We start from the raw sequence: 21,701 nt of genomic DNA, 5'->3' as shown, positions 1-21,701 counted from the left end.
ATTGTATATGGCCCTCAATTCCAGTACGTTGATGTGCAGACAAGCCTCCTGGCTTGACCATAGTCCCTGAAAATTTCTTCCTTGTGTGACTGCTCCCCATCCTCGGAGGCTTGCGTCCGTGGTTACCAGAACCCAGTCTTGAATGCCGAACCTGCGACCCTCTAGAAGGTGAGCACTCTGCAGCCACCACAGGAGAGACACCCTGGCCCTGGGGGACAGGCTTATCTTCTGATGTATTTGTAGATGGGACCCGGACCACTTGTCCAGAAGGTCCCACTGAAATGTCCTCGCATGAAAACTGCCGAAGGGGATGGCCTCGTAGGCTGCCACCATTTTCCCCAGAACTCGAGTGCATTGATGAACAGACACTCTTTTTGGTTTTAGCAGGTCGCTGACCATGTTCTGGAGGTCCTGGGCTTTTTCCATTGGGCGAAAAACCCTCTTCTGTTCCGTGTCCAGAAACATGCCTAGGAATGATAGTCGAGTCGTTGGAATCAACTGTGACTTTTGCAGATTTAGAATCCACCCGTGCTGTTGTAGCACTCTCAGGGAGAGCGATACGCTCTTCGGCAATTGATCTCTCGATCTCACTTTTATCAGGAGATCGTCCAAGTACGGGATAATTGTGACTCCCTGCCTGCGCAGGAGCACCATCATCTCCGCCATCACCTTGGTGAAAATCCTCGGGGCCGTGGAAAGCCCAAACGGCAACGTCTGAAACTGGTAATGACAATCCTGTACAGCGAATCTCAGGTACTCCTGATGAGGTGGATATATGGGGACATGAAGGTATGCATCCTTTATATCTAGTGACACCATAAAATCCCCCCCTTCCAGACTGGAGATCACTGCCCGGAGCGATTCCATCTTGAATTTGAACTTTTTCAAGTACAGGTTTAGGGATTTTAGATTTAAAATGGGTCTGACCGAGCCATCCGGCTTCGGGACCACGAACAGGGTTGAATAGTACCCTTTCCCCTGTTGGACTAGGGAAACCTTGATAATCACTTGCTGTTGACACAGCTTTTGAATTGCAGCTAACACTACTGCCCTCTCTGGGGGCACCTCTTCGAATTCCAGTTTGTAGCCTTGGGATACAATTTCCATCACCCAAGGATACACGTCTGACAGAACCCAGACGTGGCTGAAGAGTCGAAGACGTGCCCCCACCGGTGCGGACTCCCTCAGTGGAGCCCCAGCATCATGTTGTGGATTTAGTAGAAGCCGGGGAGGACTTCTGTTCCTGGGAACTAGCCAAAGCAGGTGTTCTTTTCCCTCTACCCTTACCTCTGGCGAGGAAGGATGAGCCCCGACCTCTTCTGGACTTATGCGACCGAAAGGACTGCATCTGATATTGCAGAGTTTTCTTTTGCTGCGGGGGAACAAAAGGCAAAAAGGTAGATTTACCCGCGGTAGCTGTGGAAACCAGGTCCGCGAGACCTTCCCAGAATAAAACTTCACCTTTGTAAGGTAAAACCTCCATATGCTTCTTTGAGTCGGCATCACCCGTCCATTGGCGTGTCCACAGGGCTCGCCTAGCAGAAATCACCATGGCGTTGGCTCTCGAACCTAGCAGCCCAACGTCTCTTTGAGCGTCTCTCCTATATGACTGCGTCTTTAATGTGACCTAAGGTCAATAAAATGGTATCTCTATCTAGGGTATCAATGTCAGCTGACAAGGTATCTGTCCAAGCTGCAACTGCGCTACATACCGCATGCCGATGCTATTGCCGGTCTGAGCAAAGCACCCGTAAGCGTATAAATAGATTTTAAAGTAGTTTCCTGCCTGCGATCAGCAGGCTCCTTGAGGGCTGCCGTGTCAGGAGACGGTAGCACCAACTTCTTGGACAAGCGCGTTAAAGCCTTGTCTACCCTGGGCGAGGATTCCCACCGTACCCTGTCCTGTGCAGGGAAAGGATACGCCATAAGAATCCTCTTGGGAATCTGCAGTTTTTTGTCTGGAGTTTCCCAAGCTTTCTCAAATAACTCGTTCTGCTCATGAGATGGGGGAAAGGTTACCTCAGGTTTCTTTTCCTTATACATGCGCACCATCGTGTCAGGGACAGAGGGGTCATCTGTGATATGCAAAACATCTTTTATTGCAATAATCATATAATGAATACTTTTGGCCACCCCTGGGTGTAACCTTGCATCATCGTAGTCGACACTGGAGTCAGAATCCGTGTCGGTATCAGTGTCTGCTATTTGGGATAGAGAACGTTTTTGAGACCCTGAAGGGGCCTGTGACACAGTCAAAACCAATGGATTGACTCCCTGCTTTTTCTCTGGACTCTGCTTTGTCCATCCTCTTATGTAATAAGGTCACATTTGCGTTTAAAACATTCCACATGTCCAACCAATCAGGTGTCGGCAAAGGGTATTCCTGCACCAGCCAAGATTTTTCAGACAGTTAATCTCTTTCCCTTAAGACTAATTTATAGTGTGTACTACACACTTTATTCTTGTCTTGGAGTGCTACCCCTGGCTTAGAGGACTATAGTACAAACACACAGAGAAAGAAGCCTTTTTTGGGGTGCACCGAGATTCAAATAAATAATGAATTAATACTGTATATAACTTTTATTGTTATCATTAAAATAAATTTTTAGCCACATGAAATATAAAAAAGATAGGTGAAAATAAAGTTAGAAATAGTGAAATTTAAAATCAATTATTTTCCACAGAGACTGCTGCTGCTGTGACAGAGATTTCTCTTTCAATAAAGGCTCAATGGCCCCTGCTGCTGTTATAGAGTTTATTGTTCGTAACTAGAGATGAGCGCCTGAAATTTTTCGGGTTTTGTGTTTTGGTTTTGGGTTCGGTTCCGCGGCCGTGTTTTGGGTTCGAACGCGTTTTGGCAAAACCTCACCGAATTTTTTTTGTCGGATTCGGGTGTGTTTTGGATTCGGGTGTTTTTTTCCAAAAACACTAAAAAACAGCTTAAATCATAGAATTTGGGGGTCATTTTGATCCCAAAGTATTATTAACCTCAAAAACCATAATTTACACTCATTTTCAGTCTATTCTGAATACCTCACACCTCACAATATTATTTTTAGTCCTAAAATTTGCACCGAGGTCGCTGTGTGAGTAAGATAAGCGACCCTAGTGGCCGACACAAACACCGGGCCCATCTAGGAGTTGCACTGCAGTGTCACGCAGGATGTCCCTTCCAAAAAACCCTCCCCAAACAGCACATGACGCAAAGAAAAAAAGAGGCGCAATGAGGTAGCTGTGTGAGTAAGATTAGCGACCCTAGTGGCCGACACAAACACCGGGCCCATCTAGGAGTGGCACTGCAGTGTCACGCAGGATGGCCCTTCCAAAAAACCCTCCCCAAACAGCACATGACGCAAAGAAAAAAAGAGGCGCAATGAGGTAGCTGTGTGAGTAAGATTAGCGACCCTAGTGGCCGACACAAACACCGGGCCCATCTAGGAGTGGCACTGCAGTGTCACGCAGGATGGCCCTTCCAAAAAACCCTCCCCAAACAGCACATGACGCAAAGAAAAAAAGAGGCGCAATGAGGTAGCTGACTGTGTGAGTAAGATTAGCGACCCTAGTGTCCGACACAAACACCGGGCCCATCTAGGAGTGGCACTGCAGTGTCACGCAGGATGTCCCTTCCAAAAAACCCTCCCCAAACAGCACATGACGCAAAGAAAAAAAGAGGCGCAATGAGGTAGCTGTGTGAGTAAGATTAGCGACCCTAGTGGCCGACACAAACACCGGGCCCATCTAGGAGTGGCACTGCAGTGTCACGCAGGATGGCCCTTCCAAAAAACCCTCCCCAAACAGCACATGACGCAAAGAAAAAAAGAGGCGCAATGAGGTAGCTGTGTGAGTAAGATTAGCGACCCTAGTGGCCGACACAAACACCGGGCACATCTAGGAGTGGCACTGCAGTGTCACGCAGGATGTCCCTTCCAAAAAACCCTCCCCAAACAGCACATGACGCAAAGAAAAAAAGAGGCGCAATGAGGTAGCTGACTGTGTGAGTAAGATTAGCGACCCTAGTGGCCGACACAAACACCGGGCCCATCTAGGAGTGGCACTGCAGTGTCACGCAGGATGTCCCTTCCAAAAAACCCTCCCCAAACAGCACATGACGCAAAGAAAAAAAGAGGCGCAATGAGGTAGCTGACTGTGTGAGTAAGATTAGCGACCCTAGTGGCCGACACAAACACCGGGCCCATCTAGGAGTGGCACTGCAGTGTCACGCAGGATGTCCCTTCCAAAAAACCCTCCCCAAACAGCACATGACGCAAAGAAAAAAAGAGGCGCAATGAGGTAGCTGACTGTGTGAGTAAGATTAGCGACCCTAGTGGCCGACACAAACACCGGGCCCATCTAGGAGTGGCACTGCAGTGTCACGCAGGATGTCCCTTCCAAAAAACCCTCCCCAATCAGCACATGATGCAAAGAAAAAGAAAAGAAAAAAGAGGTGCAAGATGGAATTGTCCTTGGGCCCTCCCACCCACCCTTATGTTGTATAAACAAAACAGAACATGCACACTTTAACCAACCCATCATTTCAGTGACAGGGTCTGCCACACGACTGTGACTGATATGACGGGTTGGTTTGGACCCCCCCCAAAAAAGAAGCAATTAATCTCTCCTTGCACAAACTGGCTCTACAGAGGCAAGATGTCCACCTCATCTTCACCCTCCGATATATCACCGTGTACATCCCCCTCCTCACAGATTATCAATTCGTCCCCACTGGAATCCACCATCTCAGCTCCCTGTGTACTTTGTGGAGGCAATTGCTGCTGGTCAATGTCTCCGCGGAGGAATTGATTATAATTCATTTTAATGAACATCATCTTCTCCACATTTTCTGGATGTAACCTCGTACGCCGATTGCTGACAAGGTGAGCGGCGGCACTAAACACTCTTTCGGAGTACACACTTGTGGGAGGGCAACTTAGGTAGAATAAAGCCAGTTTGTGCAAGGGCCTCCAAATTGCCTCTTTTTCCTGCCAGTATAAGTACGGACTGTGTGACGTGCCTACTTGGATGCGGTCACTCATATAATCCTCCACCATTCTATCAATGTTGAGAGAATCATATGCAGTGACAGTAGACGACATGTCCGTAATCGTTGTCAGGTCCTTCAGTCCGGACCAGATGTCAGCATCAGCAGTCGCTCCAGACTGCCCTGCATCACCGCCAGCGGGTGGGCTCGGAATTCTGAGCCTTTTCCTCGCACCCCCAGTTGCGGGAGAATGTGAAGGAGGAGATGTTGACAGGTCGCGTTCCGCTTGACTTGACAATTTTGTCACCAGCAGGTCTTTCAACCCCAGCAGACCTGTGTCTGCCGGAAAGAGAGATCCAAGGTAGGCTTTAAATCTAGGATCGAGCACGGTGGCCAAAATGTAGTGCTCTGATTTCAACAGATTGACCACCCGTGAATCCTTGTTAAGCGAATTAAGGGCTGCATCCACAAGTCCCACATGCCTAGCGGAATCGCTCCCTTTTAGCTCCTTCTTCAATGCCTCCAGCTTCTTCTGCAAAAGCCTGATGAGGGGAATGACCTGACTCAGGCTGGCAGTGTCTGAACTGACTTCACGTGTGGCAAGTTCAAAGGGCATCAGAACCTTGCACAACGTTGAAATCATTCTCCACTGCACTTGAGACAGGTGCATTCCACCTACTATATCGTGCTCAATTGTATAGGCTTGAATGGCCTTTTGCTGCTCCTCCAACCTCTGAAGCATATAGAGGGTTGAATTCCACCTCGTTACCACTTCTTGCTTCAGATGATGGCAGGGCAGGTTCAGTAGTTTTTGGTGGTGCTCCAGTCTTCTGTACGTGGTGCCTGTACGCCGAAAGTGTCCCGCAATTTTTCTGGCCACCGACAGCATCTCTTGCACGCCCCTGTCGTTTTTTAAAAAATTCTGCACCACCAAATTCAAGGTATGTGCAAAACATGGGACGTGCTGGAATTTGCCCATATTTAATGCACACACAATATTGCTGGCGTTGTCCGATGCCACAAATCCACAGGAGAGTCCAATTGGGGTAAGCCATTCCGCGATGATCTTCCTCAGTTGCCGTAAGAGGTTTTCAGCTGTGTGCGTATTCTGGAAAGCGGTGATACAAAGCGTAGCCTGCCTAGGAAAGAGTTGGCGTTTGCGAGATGCTGCTACTGGTGCCGCCGCTGCTGTTCTTGCGGCGGGAGTCCATACATCTACCCAGTGGGCTGTCACAGTCATATAGTCCTGACCCTGCCCTGCTCCACTTGTCCACATGTCCGTGGTTAAGTGGACATTGGGTACAACTGCATTTTTTAGAACACTGGTGAGTCTTTTTCTGACGTCCGTGTACATTCTCGGTATCGCCTGCCTAGAGAAGTGGAACCTAGATGGTATTTGGTAACGGGGGCACACTGCCTCAATAAATTGTCTAGTTCCCTGTGAACTAACGGCGGATACCGGACGCACGTCTAACACCAACATAGTTGTCAAGGACTCAGTTATCCGCTTTGCAGTAGGATGACTGCTGTGATATTTCATCTTCCTCGCAAAGGACTGTTGAACAGTCAATTGCTTACTGGAAGTAGTACAAGTGGGCTTACGACTTCCCCTCTGGGATGACCATCGACTCCCAGCGGCAACAACAGCAGCGCCAGCAGCAGTAGGCGTTACACGCAAGGATGCATCGGAGGAATCCCAGGCAGGAGAGGACTCGTCAGAATTGCCAGTGACATGGCCTGCAGGACTATTGGCATTCCTGGGGAAGGAGGAAATTGACACTGAGGGAGTTGGTGGGGTGGTTTGCGTGAGCTTGGTTACAAGAGGAAGGGATTTACTGGTCAGTGGACTGCTTCCGCTGTCACCCAAAGTTTTTGAACTTGTCACTGACTTATTATGAATGCGCTGCAGGTGACGTATAAGGGAGGATGTTCCGAGGTGGTTAACGTCCTTACCCCTACTTATTACAGCTTGACAAAGGGAACACACGGCTTGACACCTGTTGTCCGCATTTCTGGTGAAATACCTCCACACCGAAGAGCTGATTTTTTTGGTATTTTCACCTGGCATGTCAACGGCCATATTCCTCCCACGGACAACAGGTGTCTCCCCGGGTGCCTGACTTAAACAAACCACCTCACCATCAGAATCCTCCTGGTCAATTTCCTCCCCAGCGCCAGCAACACCCATATCCTCCTCATCCTGGTGTACTTCAACACTGACATCTTCAATCTGACTATCAGGAACAGGACTGCGGGTGCTCCTTCCAGCACTTGCAGGGGGTGTGCAAATGGTGGAAGGCGCATGCTCTTCACGTCCAGTGTTGGGAAGGTCAGGCATCGCAACCGACACAATTGGACTCTCCTTGTGGATTTGGGATTTCAAAGAACGCACAGTTCTTTGCGGTGCTTTTGCCAGCTTGAGTCTTTTCAGTTTTCTAGCGAGAGGCTGAGTGCTTCCATCCTCATGTGAAGCTGAACCACTAGCCATGAACATAGGCCAGGGCCTCAGCCGTTCCTTGCCACTCCGTGTGGTAAATGGCATATTGGCAAGTTTACGCTTCTCCTCCGACAATTTTATTTTAGGTTTTGGAGTCCTTTTTTTACTGATATTTGGTGTTTTGGTTTTGACATGCTCTGTACTATGCCATTGGGCATCGGCCTTGGCAGACGACGTTGCTGGCATTTCATCGTCTCGGCCATGACTAGTGGCAGCAGCTTCAGCACGAGGTGGAAGTGGATCTTGATCTTTCCCTAATTTTGGAACCTCAACATTTTTGTTCTCCATATTTTAATAGGCACAACTAAAAGGCACCTCAGGTAAACAATGGAGATGGATGGATTGGATACTAGTATACAATTATGGACGGGCTGCCGAGTGCCGACACAGAGGTAGCCACAGCCGTGAACTACCGCACTGTACTGTGTCTGCTGCTAATATATAGACTGGTTGATAAAGAGATAGTATACTCGTAACTAGTATGTATGTATAAAGAAAGAAAAAAAAACCACGGTTAGGTGGTATATACAATTATGGACGGGCTGCCGAGTGCCGACACAGAGGTAGCCACAGCCGTGAACTACTGTACTGTGTCTGCTGCTAATATATAGACTGGTTGATAAAGAGATAGTATACTCGTAACTAGTATGTATGTATAAAGAAAGAAAAAAAAACCACGGTTAGGTGGTATATACAATTATGGACGGGCTGCCGAGTGCCGACACAGAGGTAGCCACAGCCGTGAACTACCGCACTGTACTGTGTCTGCTGCTAATATATAGACTGGTTGATAAAGAGATAGTATACTCGTAACTAGTATGTATGTATAAAGAAAGAAAAAAAAACCACGGTTAGGTGGTATATACAATTATGGACGGGCTGCCGAGTGCCGACACAGAGGTAGCCACAGCCGTGAACTACCGCACTGTACTGTGTCTGCTGCTAATATATAGACTGGTTGATAAAGAGATAGTATACTCGTAACTAGTATGTATGTATAAAGAAAGGAAAAAAACCACGGTTAGGTGGTATATACAATTATGGACGGGCTGCCGAGTGCCGACACAGAGGTAGCCACAGCCGTGAACTACCGCACTGTACTGTGTCTGCTGCTAATATATAGACTGGTTGATAAAGAGATAGTATACTCGTAACTAGTATGTATGTATAAAGAAAGAAAAAAAAACCACGGTTAGGTGGTATATACAATTATGGACGGGCTGCCGAGTGCCGACACAGAGGTAGCCACAGCCGTGAACTACCGCACTGTACTGTGTCTGCTGCTAATATATAGACTGGTTGATAAAGAGATAGTATACTCGTAACTAGTATGTATGTATAAAGAAAGAAAAAAAAACCACGGTTAGGTCACTGGTATATACAATTATGGACGGGCTGCCGAGTGCCGACACAGAGGTAGCCACAGCCGTGAACTACCGCACTGTACTGTGTCTGCTGCTAATATAGACTGGTTGATAAAGAGATAGTATACTACTAATATTATATACTGGTGGTCAGGTCACTGGTCACTAGTCACACTGGCAGTGGCACTCCTGCAGCAAAAGTGTGCACTGTTTAATTTTAATATAATATTATGTACTCCTGGCTCCTGCTATAACCTATAACTGGCACTGCAGTAGTGCTCCCCAGTCTCCCCCACAATTATAAGCTGTGTGAGCTGAGCAGTCAGACAGATATATAATATATATAGATGATGCAGCACACTGGCCTGAGCCTGAGCAGTGCACACAGATATGGTATGTGACTGACTGAGTCACTGTGTGTATCGCTTTTTTCAGGCAGAGAACGGATATATTAAATAAACTGCACTGTGTGTCTGGTGGTCACTCACTATATAATATATTATGTACTCCTGGCTCCTGCTATAACCTATAACTGGCACTGCAGTAGTGCTCCCCAGTCTCCCCCACAATTATAAGCTGTGTGAGCTGAGCAGTCAGACAGATATATATAATATTATATATAGATAATAGATGATGCAGCACACTGGCCTGAGCCTGAGCAGTGCACACAGATATGGTATGTGACTGAGTCACTGTGTGCTGTGTATCGCTTTTTTCAGGCAGAGAACGGATTATAAATAAAAGTGGTGGTCACTGGTCACTATCAGCAAAACTCTGCACTGTACACTACTGAGTACTCCTAATGCTCCCCAAAATTAGTAAATCAAGTGTCTCTCTAATCTATTCTAATTCTAAACGGAGAGGACGCCAGCCACGTCCTCTCCCTATCAATCTCAATGCACGTGTGAAAATGGCGGCGACGCGCGGCTCCTTATATAGAATCCGAGTCTCGCAATAGAATCCGAGCCTCGCGAGAATCCGACAGCGTCATGATGACGTTCGGGCGCGCTCGGGTTAACCGAGCAAGGCGGGAAGATCCGAGTCGCTCGGACCCGTGAAAAAAAACATGAAGTTCTGGCGGGTTCGGATTCAGAGAAACCGAACCCGCTCATCTCGAATCGTAACCCTGCTGATTTTCAATGTTCCCATTCAGCAGTCACCAGTAATTCTCCAATCAGTTTATATCAAATATTTATTGCTGGAAATGAATTATAACTGGTGTTTTATTTCAATAAAACTATATTATTTATGAAGATATATGTCTTTACTGTAGTTCTTATTTTTACAATAGAAAGCACTCACTTATTCCACACACATTCATTAACACTGTTATTTTTATTTCATCAGTGTGTCTGCGTGGTTAGTTCCACTTGTGACAACAGTTAGTATGTGAGAATATTTATTTATTATATTGATATCAGATGCCAGCAGTATTTTCACTCATATATATCCCGGGTGCTGGATTTTGTACCTGCGTCTTGCTGTATAATTGATTTCCAATCTTTGTATCTTGTGTCGTGATAAATTTTCTATACACGTTGTACATATGTCTATAACCGACCAATACTGATACAATGTTTAATTGATATCTCAAGTTCATATAGTGGCTTCTGATATCGGTCACTTGCGGCCATCCAGTTGTCTTAGCCTGCACGTCTAGGCACCTCTTTCTGACCCAACAGCTGTGTTCCAATCAGTTATTCCCAATCACTTTTAATACTACAGCTGGCTTTAATTCAACACCGAGTAGGATAAACATACATATTTTTCACATATAGTGTTATCATCCCTCTGACTCAATCAGTGTGTTCATATGATTAGTTAAATGAGTTCTGCTGTGCTCGCAATATGTTTCAATATACCCTGGTAGGAACAAGCAGTGCTTTCTATCTCTTAGAGCCGGGTGCTATACAGTGTTAATACCGCCTGGTTTTATTACAGATTCTGCACATTACCACATTCACTTTCCTATACTTTAATATCTGCAGTATGTGGTGTACAAGTTGTCTAACCAGGCTGGCACTTAACAATAGTATGCCGTCTTTAATGTAAGCCGGGTGCTGCGGCTCCGAGTAGCCGTCGCGTGTGGCTGACTCGTTCTCCCAGCCTGCACGTCCCTGCACCCGCTCCTAATCCCGCTACCGTGTGTCGGGTATTGTTAGCTATGCGCTCTCCCTACCCTCAACTACACTTTATCTAGCATGGACACACTTTCTACAGCATATATTCATTAAATGACATAATATATCAATTATTCAGCAGCAGATTGTCACAGCATTACAGCAGTCTCTGAAAAACGCCAACGCACGTTTCACAGAGGCTGCTTCGTCAGGGCATCAACCTGATTGTTATCCCTAATAGGTTTATATACCCCTCCCTCCCTTTCTATTGGTCACCATATACCTGAAGTTGCATTTGTCAGTGAAAGCATATTAAAGCCTATTCCCTCATAGCTGTTTATTCATAAATTTAACTTAGTTTATTATATATCTTATAGGAGATTTTGCTTAAATTATATAGCTCATGATAGTCTTGGACCGCTGATGTTCTTAACATATATTATTATTAAATTATATTAATTGATTAGCTCACATGCATTTTTTTTTTTTTTTTATATCTTTGAATTCCCATAGGAATCCAATTGTCCCCATTGATCTCCCATTTAGTGGTATACATAATAGGATATTCTGCTCATATTTGTTTTTTCTATATGTGTCTCTGAGGAAAGAGACACCTAGCCAGTGTAAGAAAGACTTTAGGATTTGGGTGTGCACTGGCTCCTCCCTCTATGCCCCTCCTCCAGACCTCAGTTAGAGAAACTGTGCCCAGAGGAGACGGACAGTACAAGGAAAGTATTTTTGTTAAACCAAGGGCAAGATTCATACCAGCCCACACCAATCATACCATATAACTTGTGATAAACTAACCAGTTAAAAGTATGAAATTCAACATAGCTTCAGTCGGAAACTGAAAGCAACCATAACATAACCCTTATGTAAGCAAAACTATATACAAGTCTTGCAGACGTAGTCCGCACCTGGGACGGGCGCCCAGCATCCTCTACGGACTACGAGAAAAAGATTTACCGGTAGCTTTAAAATCTTATTTTCTCTTACGTCCTAGAGGATGCTGGGGACTCCGTAAGGACCATGGGGATTATACCAAAGCTCCCAAACGGGTGGGAGAGTGCGGATGACTCTGCAGCACCGATTGAGCAAACAGGAGGTCCTCCTCAGCCAGGGTATCAAATTTGTAGAATTTCGCAAACGTGTTTGACCCTGACCAAGTAGCCGCTCGGTACAGCTGTAGTGCCGAGACCCCTCGGGCAGCCGCCCAAGAAGAGCCCACTTTCCTAGTGGAATGGGCCTTGACTGATTTAGGTAACGGCAATCTAGCCGTCGTATGCGCCTGCTGAATCGTGGTACAGATCCAGCGAGCAATAGTCTGCTTTGACGCAGAAGCGCCAACCTTGTTGGCTGCATACAGGATAAACAGCGCTTCAGTTTTCCTGACTTTGGCCGTCCTGGCCACGTAAATTTTCAAAGCCCTGACTACATCCAGATACTCGGAATCCTCCAAGTCTCGTGTAGCCACCGGCACCACAATAGGTTGGTTCATATGAAAGGATGACACCACCTTAGGCAAGAATTGAGGACGGGTCCGCAATTCCGCCCTATCCATATGGAAAACTAGATAGGGGCTTTTGTGAGACAAAGCCGCCAATTCTGACACTCGTCTAGCCGAAGCTAAGGCCAACAACATGACCACTTTCCAAGTGAGATATTTTAACTCTACTGTCTGAAGTGGTTCAAACCAGTGCGACTTAAGGAAACTCAAAACCACGTTAAGGTCCCAAGGCGCCACCGGAGGTACAAAAGGAGACTGAATATGAAGCACTCCCTTTACAAAAGTTTGTATTTTTGGAAGTGAAGCCAATTCTTTTTGAAAGAAAATGGACAATGCCGAAATCTGAACCTTAATGGAGCCTAATTTTAGGCCCAAATTCACTCCAGTTTGTAGAAAGTGAAGGAAACGGCCCAGATGGAATTCTTCCGTAGGAGCATTCCTGGCCTCACACCAAGCAACATATTTACGCCATATACGGTGATAATGTTTAGCTGTCACATCCTTCCTAGCCTTTATCAGAGTAGGAATGACCTCATCCGGAATGCCCTTTTCCGCTAGGATCCGGCGTTCAACCGCCATGCCGTCAAACGCAGCCGCGGTAAGTCTTGGAACAGACATGGCCCCTGTTGCAACAGGTCCTGTCTTAGAGGAAGAGGCCACGGATCTTCTGTGAGCATCTCCTGCAATTCCAGGTACCAGGCCCTTCGTGGCCAATCTGGAACAATGAGAATTGTCCGAACTCCTCCTTTTCTTATTATTCTCAACACCTTTGGGATGAGAGGAAGAGGAGGAAAAACATATACTGAGTGGAACACCCACGGTGTCACTAGTGCGTCCACCGCTACCGCCTGAGGGTCTCTTGACCTGGCGCAATACTGTTGCAGTTTTTTGTTTAGGCGGGACGCCATCATGTCTATCTGGGGCAGGCCCCACTGGCTTGCAATCTGTGTGAAGACTTCCTGATGAAGTCCCCACTCTCCCGGATGCAGGTCGTGCCTGCTGAGGAAGTCTGCTTCCCAGTTGTCCACTCCCGGAATGAACACTGCTGATAGGGTGCTTACATGGTTTTCCGCCCAGCGTAGAATCTTTGTGGCTTCCGCCATTGCCACTCTGCTCTTTGTGCCGCCCTGGCGGTTTACATGAGCTACTGCGGTGATGTTGTCTGACTGGATCAGAACTGGTAAGTCGCGAAGCAAAGTCTCCGCTTGACAAAGGGCGTTGAATATGGCCCTTAGCTCCAGGACGTTGATGTGAAGACAAGTCTCCTGACTTGACCAAAGACCCTGGAAGTTCCTTCCTTGTGTGACTGCACCCTAACCTCGGAGGCTCGCGTCCGTGGTCACCAGGACCCAGTCCTGAATGCCGAATCTGCGGCCCTCTAGAAGGTGAGCACTCTGCAGCCACCACAGGAGAGACACCCTGGCCCTGGGGGACAGGGTGATCAACCGATGTATTTGTAGATGCGACCCGGACCATTTGTCCAGTAGGTCCCATTGGAAGGTCCGTGCATGGAACCTGCCGAATGGAATGGCCCCGTAAGATGCCACCATCTTTCCCAGGACTCGCGTGCAGTGATGCACTGACACCTGTTTTGGTTTCAATAGGTTCCTGACCAAAGTCACGAGTACTTGAGCCTTTTCTATCAGCAGATACACCCTTTTCTGGTCCGTATCCAGAATCATGCCCAAGAAGGGTAGACGAGTCGTAGGAACCAGCTGCGACTTCGGGATATTGAGAATCCAGCCGTGTTGCTGTAACACCTTCAGTGAAAGTGACACGCTGTTCAGTAATTGTTCTCTTGATCTCGCTTTTATGAGGAGATCGTCCAAGTACGGGATAATTGTGACACCTTGCTTGCGCAGGAGCACCATCATTTCCGCCATTACCTTGGTGAAAATTCTCGGGCCGTGGAAAGCCCAAATGGCAACATCTGAAATTGGTAATGACAATCCTGTACTGCAAATCTCAGGTACGCCTGATGAGGTGGATATATGGGAATATGAAGGTATGCATCCTTTATGTCCAGAGATACCATAAAATCTCCCCCTTCCAGGCTGGCGATGACTGCCCTGAGCGATTCCATCTTGAATTTGAACCTTTTCAAGTATAGGTTCAGGGATTTTAAATTTAAAATGGGTCTGACCGAACCGTCCAGTTTCGGGACCACAAACAGGGTTGAGTAATATCCCCTGCCCTGTTGAAGCGGGGGAATCTTGACCACCACCTGTTGAAGATACAATTTGTCGATTGCATTTAACACTATCTTACGTTCTTGAGGAGACGTTGGCAGAGCCGATTTGAAAAACCGGCAAGGAGGCACATCTTCGAATTCCAGTTTGTATCCTAGGGAAACAATTTCTATTGCCCAGGGATCCATCTGTGAGTGGGCCCAGATGTGGCTGAAAATTCGAAGACGTGCCCCCACTGGAGCGGACTCCCTTAGTGGAGCCCCAGCGTCATGCGGTGGATTTTGCAGAGGCCGGGGAGGACTTCTGTTCCTGGGAACTAGCTGTGTTGTGCAGCTTTTTCCCTCTGCCCTTACCTCTGGCAAGAAAGGACGATCCACGGCCTTTCTTGTTTCTATTTGACCGAAAGGACTGCATTTGATAATGCGGTGCTTTCTTAGGTTGTGAGGGAATATAAGGTAAAAAATTAGAATTGCCTGCTGTAGCAGTGGAGACCAGGTCCGAGAGACCTTCCCCAAACAATTCCTCACCCTTGTAAGGTAAAACCTCCATATGCCTTTTTGAGTCGGCATCACCTGTCCATTGTCGGGTCCAAAGGACTCTTCTAGCCGAGATCGACATAGCGTTGATTCTCGAACCCAATAGACCAATGTCTCTTTGTGCATCTCTCATATATAAGACAGCATCTTTTATATGTCCTAGGGTCAATAGGATGGTATCCTTATCCAGGGTATCAAATTTCGCTGATAAGGTATCTGTCCATGCTGCTACAGCACTACACACCCATGCCGACGCAATAGCCGGTCTGAGTAAGGTACCTGAATGTGTATAAATGGACTTCAGGGTAACCTCCTGCTTGCGATCAGTAGGATCCCTGAGGGTAGCCGTATCTTGGGAAGGCAGCGCTACCTTTTTGGATAAGCGTGTCAAAGCTTTGTCCACCCTAGGGGATGATTCCCACCGTATCCTGTCCGTTGGCGGGAAAGGATACGCCATAAGAATCCTTCTGGGAATCTGCAGTTTCTTGTCTGGATATTCCCAAGCTTTTTCACATAACTCGTTCAGCTCATGTGAGGGGGGAAATTTATCTCAGTTTTCTTTCCCTTATACATGTGTACCCGCGTGTCAGGGACAGGGGGTTCCTCTGTGATATGCAAAACATCTTTGATTGCAATAATCATATATCAAATACATTTAGCCACCTTTGGCTGTAATTTTGCATCATCATATTCGACACTGGAGTCAGAATCCGTGTCGGTATCCGTGTCAACTATTTGGGATAGTGGGCGCTTTTGGGATCCCGAAGGTCCCTGCGACATAGGTACAGGCATGGGTTGACTCCCTGACTGTTCCCTAGCTTCAGCTTTATCCAATCTTTTGTGCAATAAATTTACATTGGCACTTAAAACATTCCACATATCCATCCAGTCAGGTGTCGTCGCCACATTCATTTGCTCCTCCTCCTCCCTCGAAAAGCCTTCTACCTCAGACATGTCGACACACACGTACCGACACACCACACACTCTGGGAACCCTCTTATCTGGGGACAGTTCCCCCACAAGGCCCTTAGGAGAGACAGAGAGAGAGTATGCCAGCACACACCGAGCGCTATAACAACCCAGGACAAAAACACAATATTTATGTTTACCCAGATAGTGCTTTTATACTCAATTCGCCAATTATGTGTCCCCCCTCTACTTTAAAACCCTCTTGTCACCGTGATCTAAGCAGGGGAGAGTCCGGAGAGCTTCCTCTCAGCGGTGCTGTGGAGAAGAAATGGCGCTGGTGAGTGCTGAGTGAGAAGCCTCGGTGGGCTTCTGTCCCGCTCTAAAATACAAAACTTTGGCGGGGGCTCGTAGGTATATACAGTGGCCGGCTGTATATACCCATCTTTTGCCAGGAGAGGTTTATTTGCTGCCCAGGGCGCCCCCCCGCGCGCCCTGCACCCTTACAGAGACATAGTATGTGAGGTGAATGGGAGCAATGGCGCACAGCTGCAGTGCTGTGCGTTACCTCAGTGAAGAACATTGAAGTCTTCTGCCGCCTCTGATGTCTTCTAACTTCTCATATTCACGTGGCTTCTACCTTCAGCTCTGTGAGGAGGACGGCGGCGCGGCTCCGGGATGGCTACGAGGATGAGACCTGCGTACCGATCCCTCTGGAGCTAATGGTGTCCAGTAGCCTAAGAAGCAGAGCCTTTCAACTCACAGAAGTAGGTCTGCTTCTCTCCCCTCAGTCCCACGATGCAGGGAGTCTGTTGCCAGCAGGCTCCCTGAAAATAAAAAACCTAACAAAATACTTTCTGTCAGAAACTCAGGAGAGCCTCTGAAAAGCACCCAGTCTCCTCTGGGCACCGTAATCAACTGAGGTCTGGAGGAGGGGCATAGAGGGAGCCAGTGCACACCCAAATCCTAAAGTCTTTCTTAAAGTGCCCATGTCTCCTGCGGAGCCCGTCTATCCCCATGGTCCTTACGGAGTCCCCAGCATCCTCTAGGACGTAAGAGAAATAAAAATTAAAAACTTAAAAAATAACAACTTGTGTGTGTGTTCTAGACCAGAATAGGCTGTATTTTTTTGGGGGGAACGGTCTTTGCATTACTAATTTGTAACACATTTTTAAGCAGATATACTGTACATGCCGTGTGTTTGTGTCGCTGCATTGTTGATTAGTTTAGCAGATCTAAAACCAAAACCAAAATACGGGTGTCGGCGCACATCTTTAGATAAAATAGCAGGATATATTACAGAACTATAAATTAATATCTTTATCCACCTTTAGAAGCCAGCAGAGGGTGCGTGTGAGAGGGAGGGGAAAAAAAAAAATCACAATTTGCAGTGGGATGGGCCTTCCTGCTCACACCTTTCCACCATTTTTGTTGGGAAAGACTGTGAGAGTTCCTTTCACAGCCTTCCCCCCAAAAAAATGGAGCAACAGGTATGGTGGATTACCTTGGAAATTACAGGAATATAAAATAATACACAATCCATGGACAATACCTTTAAATGCTAGATTTCATTCAGATCAACTCTATCAACCCTAAGAAATAACAATGAATGTGTAGAATTGTACTGTAATGTCCAGTTAATACTAAACTATTACATTATTCTAATACAGGCATTCCCAACCACGGTCCTCAAGGCACAGCAACAGTGCAGGTTTTAGTGATATCCAGGCTGCAGCACAGACAGTTGAATCAAAATAACTGAGCTACAAATTAAGTCACCTGTGCTGAATCCTGGATATCACTAAAACCTGCTAGTATGCCTTAAGGACCGTGGTTGGGAATGCCTGTTCTAATAACATGTTAATAGTGTACTACAGAGATTCCCAAACGCGGTCCTCCAGGCACCCCAACAGCCCAGGTTTTAGGTATATCCATGGCTCAGCACAGATAGTTAAATCAAATTGACTAATGTGCTAATTAAGTCACCTGTGGCCAATCATGGATACATTTAAAACCAGGACCGTTGGGGTGCCATGAGGACCGCGTTTGGGAACCTCTGGTGTACTAGAAATTGACTTAGAAAGTTGCCTTACTGAATCCATCAGAGGATGAAAAAGGATCCAAGCTTGACTCTAAGGAAGGGTTCTCGAGTGCATTTTGGTTACTCAGTTCATTTGTCGGTGTCTCCTGGAACAAACAACAAAAATATAATAGCGGGATTGTAATAGCCAAGGTCACAGCAGCTGGAACTGAAAGAGTCTGTTATATCAAGAGAAAATCATGAAGTCAATTAACATAGCTACAAACATTTGTAAGTAAGTCTATTCCAGAGAAACCGGTGCAAAGTTAGAGGTACTAAGTGAACCTCAGTGCACGGCAGTAGCCTATATGACATATTTACTTAACTTATTTTTAATTTAATTGATTGCATTTCCAATATTGCTCTTTAATAAATATCAACTTATAAGTCTCTGAGTGTACAAGACAATTAAAATCCAATACAGAGATGTAACTAGAACTTTAAGGGGCCCCGCAGCTTAATTTTGAAATGGCCCCCACCTACTGTTCATAGAAACTGTACTAAGATTATTAACAGTATGTATGAATATATATATATATATAACATGCATGGACAGTGATAGCGATAACTGCTGTCCCTGCAAGTTACTTCCGCAGAGTTTTGGAGCAGTCTTACACATATGTGAAAAGACTCCTCCAGGGGAATCTGACACTGCGCATGTGCAGAGTGAGGATGATTCAGATGTGGTTGGAGGTGCTGTCACTTCCTTAGAAGCAGCAGTGATAGCAGCAGGAGGCGTCTATTAAATCAGGAGCCTCTTGTTGCATTAGTGATCTGGAATGCATCCTAGGACGCAGAATCGGATCACTCAGTCACCATTAGCACTATGGTGCTGAGCAAGCCGCCCGTCACAGAGGCCAAGAAATCTCTGACCAACGACGGAGATCCCTGGCATCTTCCCTCCCCCTAAATGGCAGCAACATTGCCTCCGTTTTCACAAACGAAGGCAGTCGCCACCCCCTCCTCGCCCCGCAGATGGCAGTAGACTGGTAATCACTGACAGTATGCTGCTATCCTGCATCCTGTGTTGCAAGGCCAGTTTGCACATTCGCCAAACGGGTCCTGCGCATACGCAAAGTAGCAATAATCATAATTTGCAGCACAGGGTGCAACTCTAACCACATATGAATGAATCCCAGTGTCAGTGTCCAGAGCTGGAAGGTGGCTGCCAGAGAGGGAAGATCCATAGACATAAAGTGGTTTACGTGACATATCAGTGTGTGCTGGGAGCAGCTGTGTTATTCCTCATCCTATATCACTGCACTGTCCACTGTCCCCTATATAATAATACCACATATCAGTGTGTGCTGAGAGCAGCTGTGTTATTCCTCATCCTATATCACTGCACTGTCCACTGTCCCCTATATATAAAATTCCACATATCAGTGTTTGCTGGGAGCAGCTGTGTTATTCCTCATCCTATATCACTGCACTGTCCACTGTCCCCTATATAATAATACCACATATCAGTATTTGCTGGGAGCAGCTGTGTTATTCCTCATCCTATATCACTGCACTGTCCACTATATAATAATACCACATATCAGTGTGTGCTGGGAGCAGCTTTGTTATTCCTCATCCTATATCACTGCACTGTCCACTGTCCCCTATATATAAAATTCCACATATCAGTGTTTGCTGGGAGCAGCTGTGTTATTCCTCATCCTATATCACTGCACTGTCCACTGTCCCCTATATATAATAATACCACATATCAGTGTTTGCTGGGAGCAGCTGTGTTATTCCTCATCCTATATCACTGCACTGTCCACTATATAATAATACCACATATCAGTGTGTGCTGGGAGCAGCTTTGTTATTCCTCATCCTATATCACTGCACTGTCCACTGTCCCCTATATAATAATACCACATATCAGTATGTGCTGGGAGCAGCTGTGTTATTCCTCATCCTATATCACTGCACTGTCCACTGTCCCCCATATAATAATACCACATATCAGTGTGTGCTGGGAGCGGGATGCGGTCAGGATGCCGCCGGACGGAATCCCGGCGGTCGAAATACCGACGCCGGAATCCCGACCGCCACAATCCCGACCGCCACAATCCCGACATATTCTCCCTCCGTGGGTGTCCACGACACCCATAGAGGGAGAATATAATAGTGTGCCGAGCGTAGCGAGGCACCGTGCCCGCAAGGGGCTTCGTTCCGCTCACCACCCCTGTCGGGATTGTGTGGTTGGGATTCCGGCGTCGGTATTTCGACCGCCGGGATTCCGACCGGCGGCATTTAGTACTGATCCCCTGGGAGCAGCTGTGTTATTCCTCATCCTATATCACTGCACTGTCCACTGTCCCCCATATAATAATACCACATATCAGTGTGTGCTGGGAGCAGCTGTGTTATATCACTGCACTGTCCACTGTCCCCTATATAATAATACCACATATCAGTGTGTGCTGGGAGCAGCTTTGTTATTCCTCATCCTATATCACTGCACTGTCCACTGTCCCCTATATATAAAATTCCACATATCAGTGTTTGCTGGGAGCAGCTGTGTTATTCCTCATCCTATATCACTGCACTGTCCACTGTCCCCTATATAATAATACCACATATCAGTGTGTGCTGGGAGCAGCTGTGTTATATCACTGCACTGTCCACTGTCCCCTATATAATAATACCACATATCAGTGTGTGCTGGGAGCAGCTGTTATTCCTCATCCTATATCACTGCACTGTCCACTGTCCCCTATATAAATTAATAATACCACATATCAGTGTGTGCTGGGAGCAGCTGTGTTATATCACTGCACTGTCCCCTATATAATAATACCACATATCAGTGTGTGCTGGGAGCAGCTGTTATTCCTCATCCTATATCACTGCACTGTCCACTGTCCCCTATATAAATTAATAATACCACATATCAGTGTGTGCTGGGAGCAGCTGTGTTATATCACTGCACTGTCCCCTATATAATAATACCACATATCAGTGTGTGCTGGGAGCAGCTGTTATTCCTCATCCTATATCACTGCACTGTCCACTGTCCCCTATATAAATTAATAATACCACATATCAGTGTGTGCTGGGAGCAGCTGTGTTATATCACTGCACTGTCCCCTATATAATAATACCACATATCAGTGTGTGCTGGGAGCAGCTGTTATTCCTCATCCTATATCACTGCACTGTCCACTGTCCCCTATATAAATTAATAATACCACATATCAGTGTGTGCTGGGAGCAGCTGTGTTATATCACTGCACTGTCCAATGTCCCCTATATAATAATACCACATCTCAATGTGTGCTGGGAGCAGCTGTGTTATTCCTCATCCTATATCACTGCACTGTCCACTATTGTCTATATAATAATACCACATATCAGTATGTGCTGGGAGCTGTAGTACACCCTCCTCATATATCACGGTACCGTCCCCTCTCCCCTATATAGTAATACCACATATCAGTACATGTTGAGAGCTGTATTAGACCCTCCTCATATATCACTGTACCGTCCCGTCTCCCCTATATAGTAATACCACATATCAGTATGT

General features: G+C 46.5%; 1 protein-coding gene across 2 annotated transcripts in view; it reads right to left on the bottom strand.

Annotated features, from left to right (window-relative positions):
• The window catches only part of LMTK3 (lemur tyrosine kinase 3), a 239,515-nt gene that overhangs the window by 24,020 nt on the left and 193,794 nt on the right, over positions 1-21,701 (bottom strand). Inside the window, exon 14 of one of the 2 annotated variants that reach the window (XM_063942786.1) lies at positions 18,192-18,285. In XM_063942786.1, coding sequence (XP_063798856.1) covers positions 18,192-18,285 — 94 coding nt within the window. The remainder of the gene's footprint in view (positions 1-18,191; positions 18,286-21,701) is intronic. The other variant, XM_063942787.1, reaches the window with a different exon arrangement.

Source organism: Pseudophryne corroboree, chromosome 10, assembly GCF_028390025.1.
Source record: "Pseudophryne corroboree isolate aPseCor3 chromosome 10, aPseCor3.hap2, whole genome shotgun sequence".
NCBI lineage: Eukaryota > Metazoa > Chordata > Amphibia > Anura > Myobatrachidae > Pseudophryne > Pseudophryne corroboree.
This window is presented reverse-complemented; position numbering and strand designations above follow the sequence as displayed.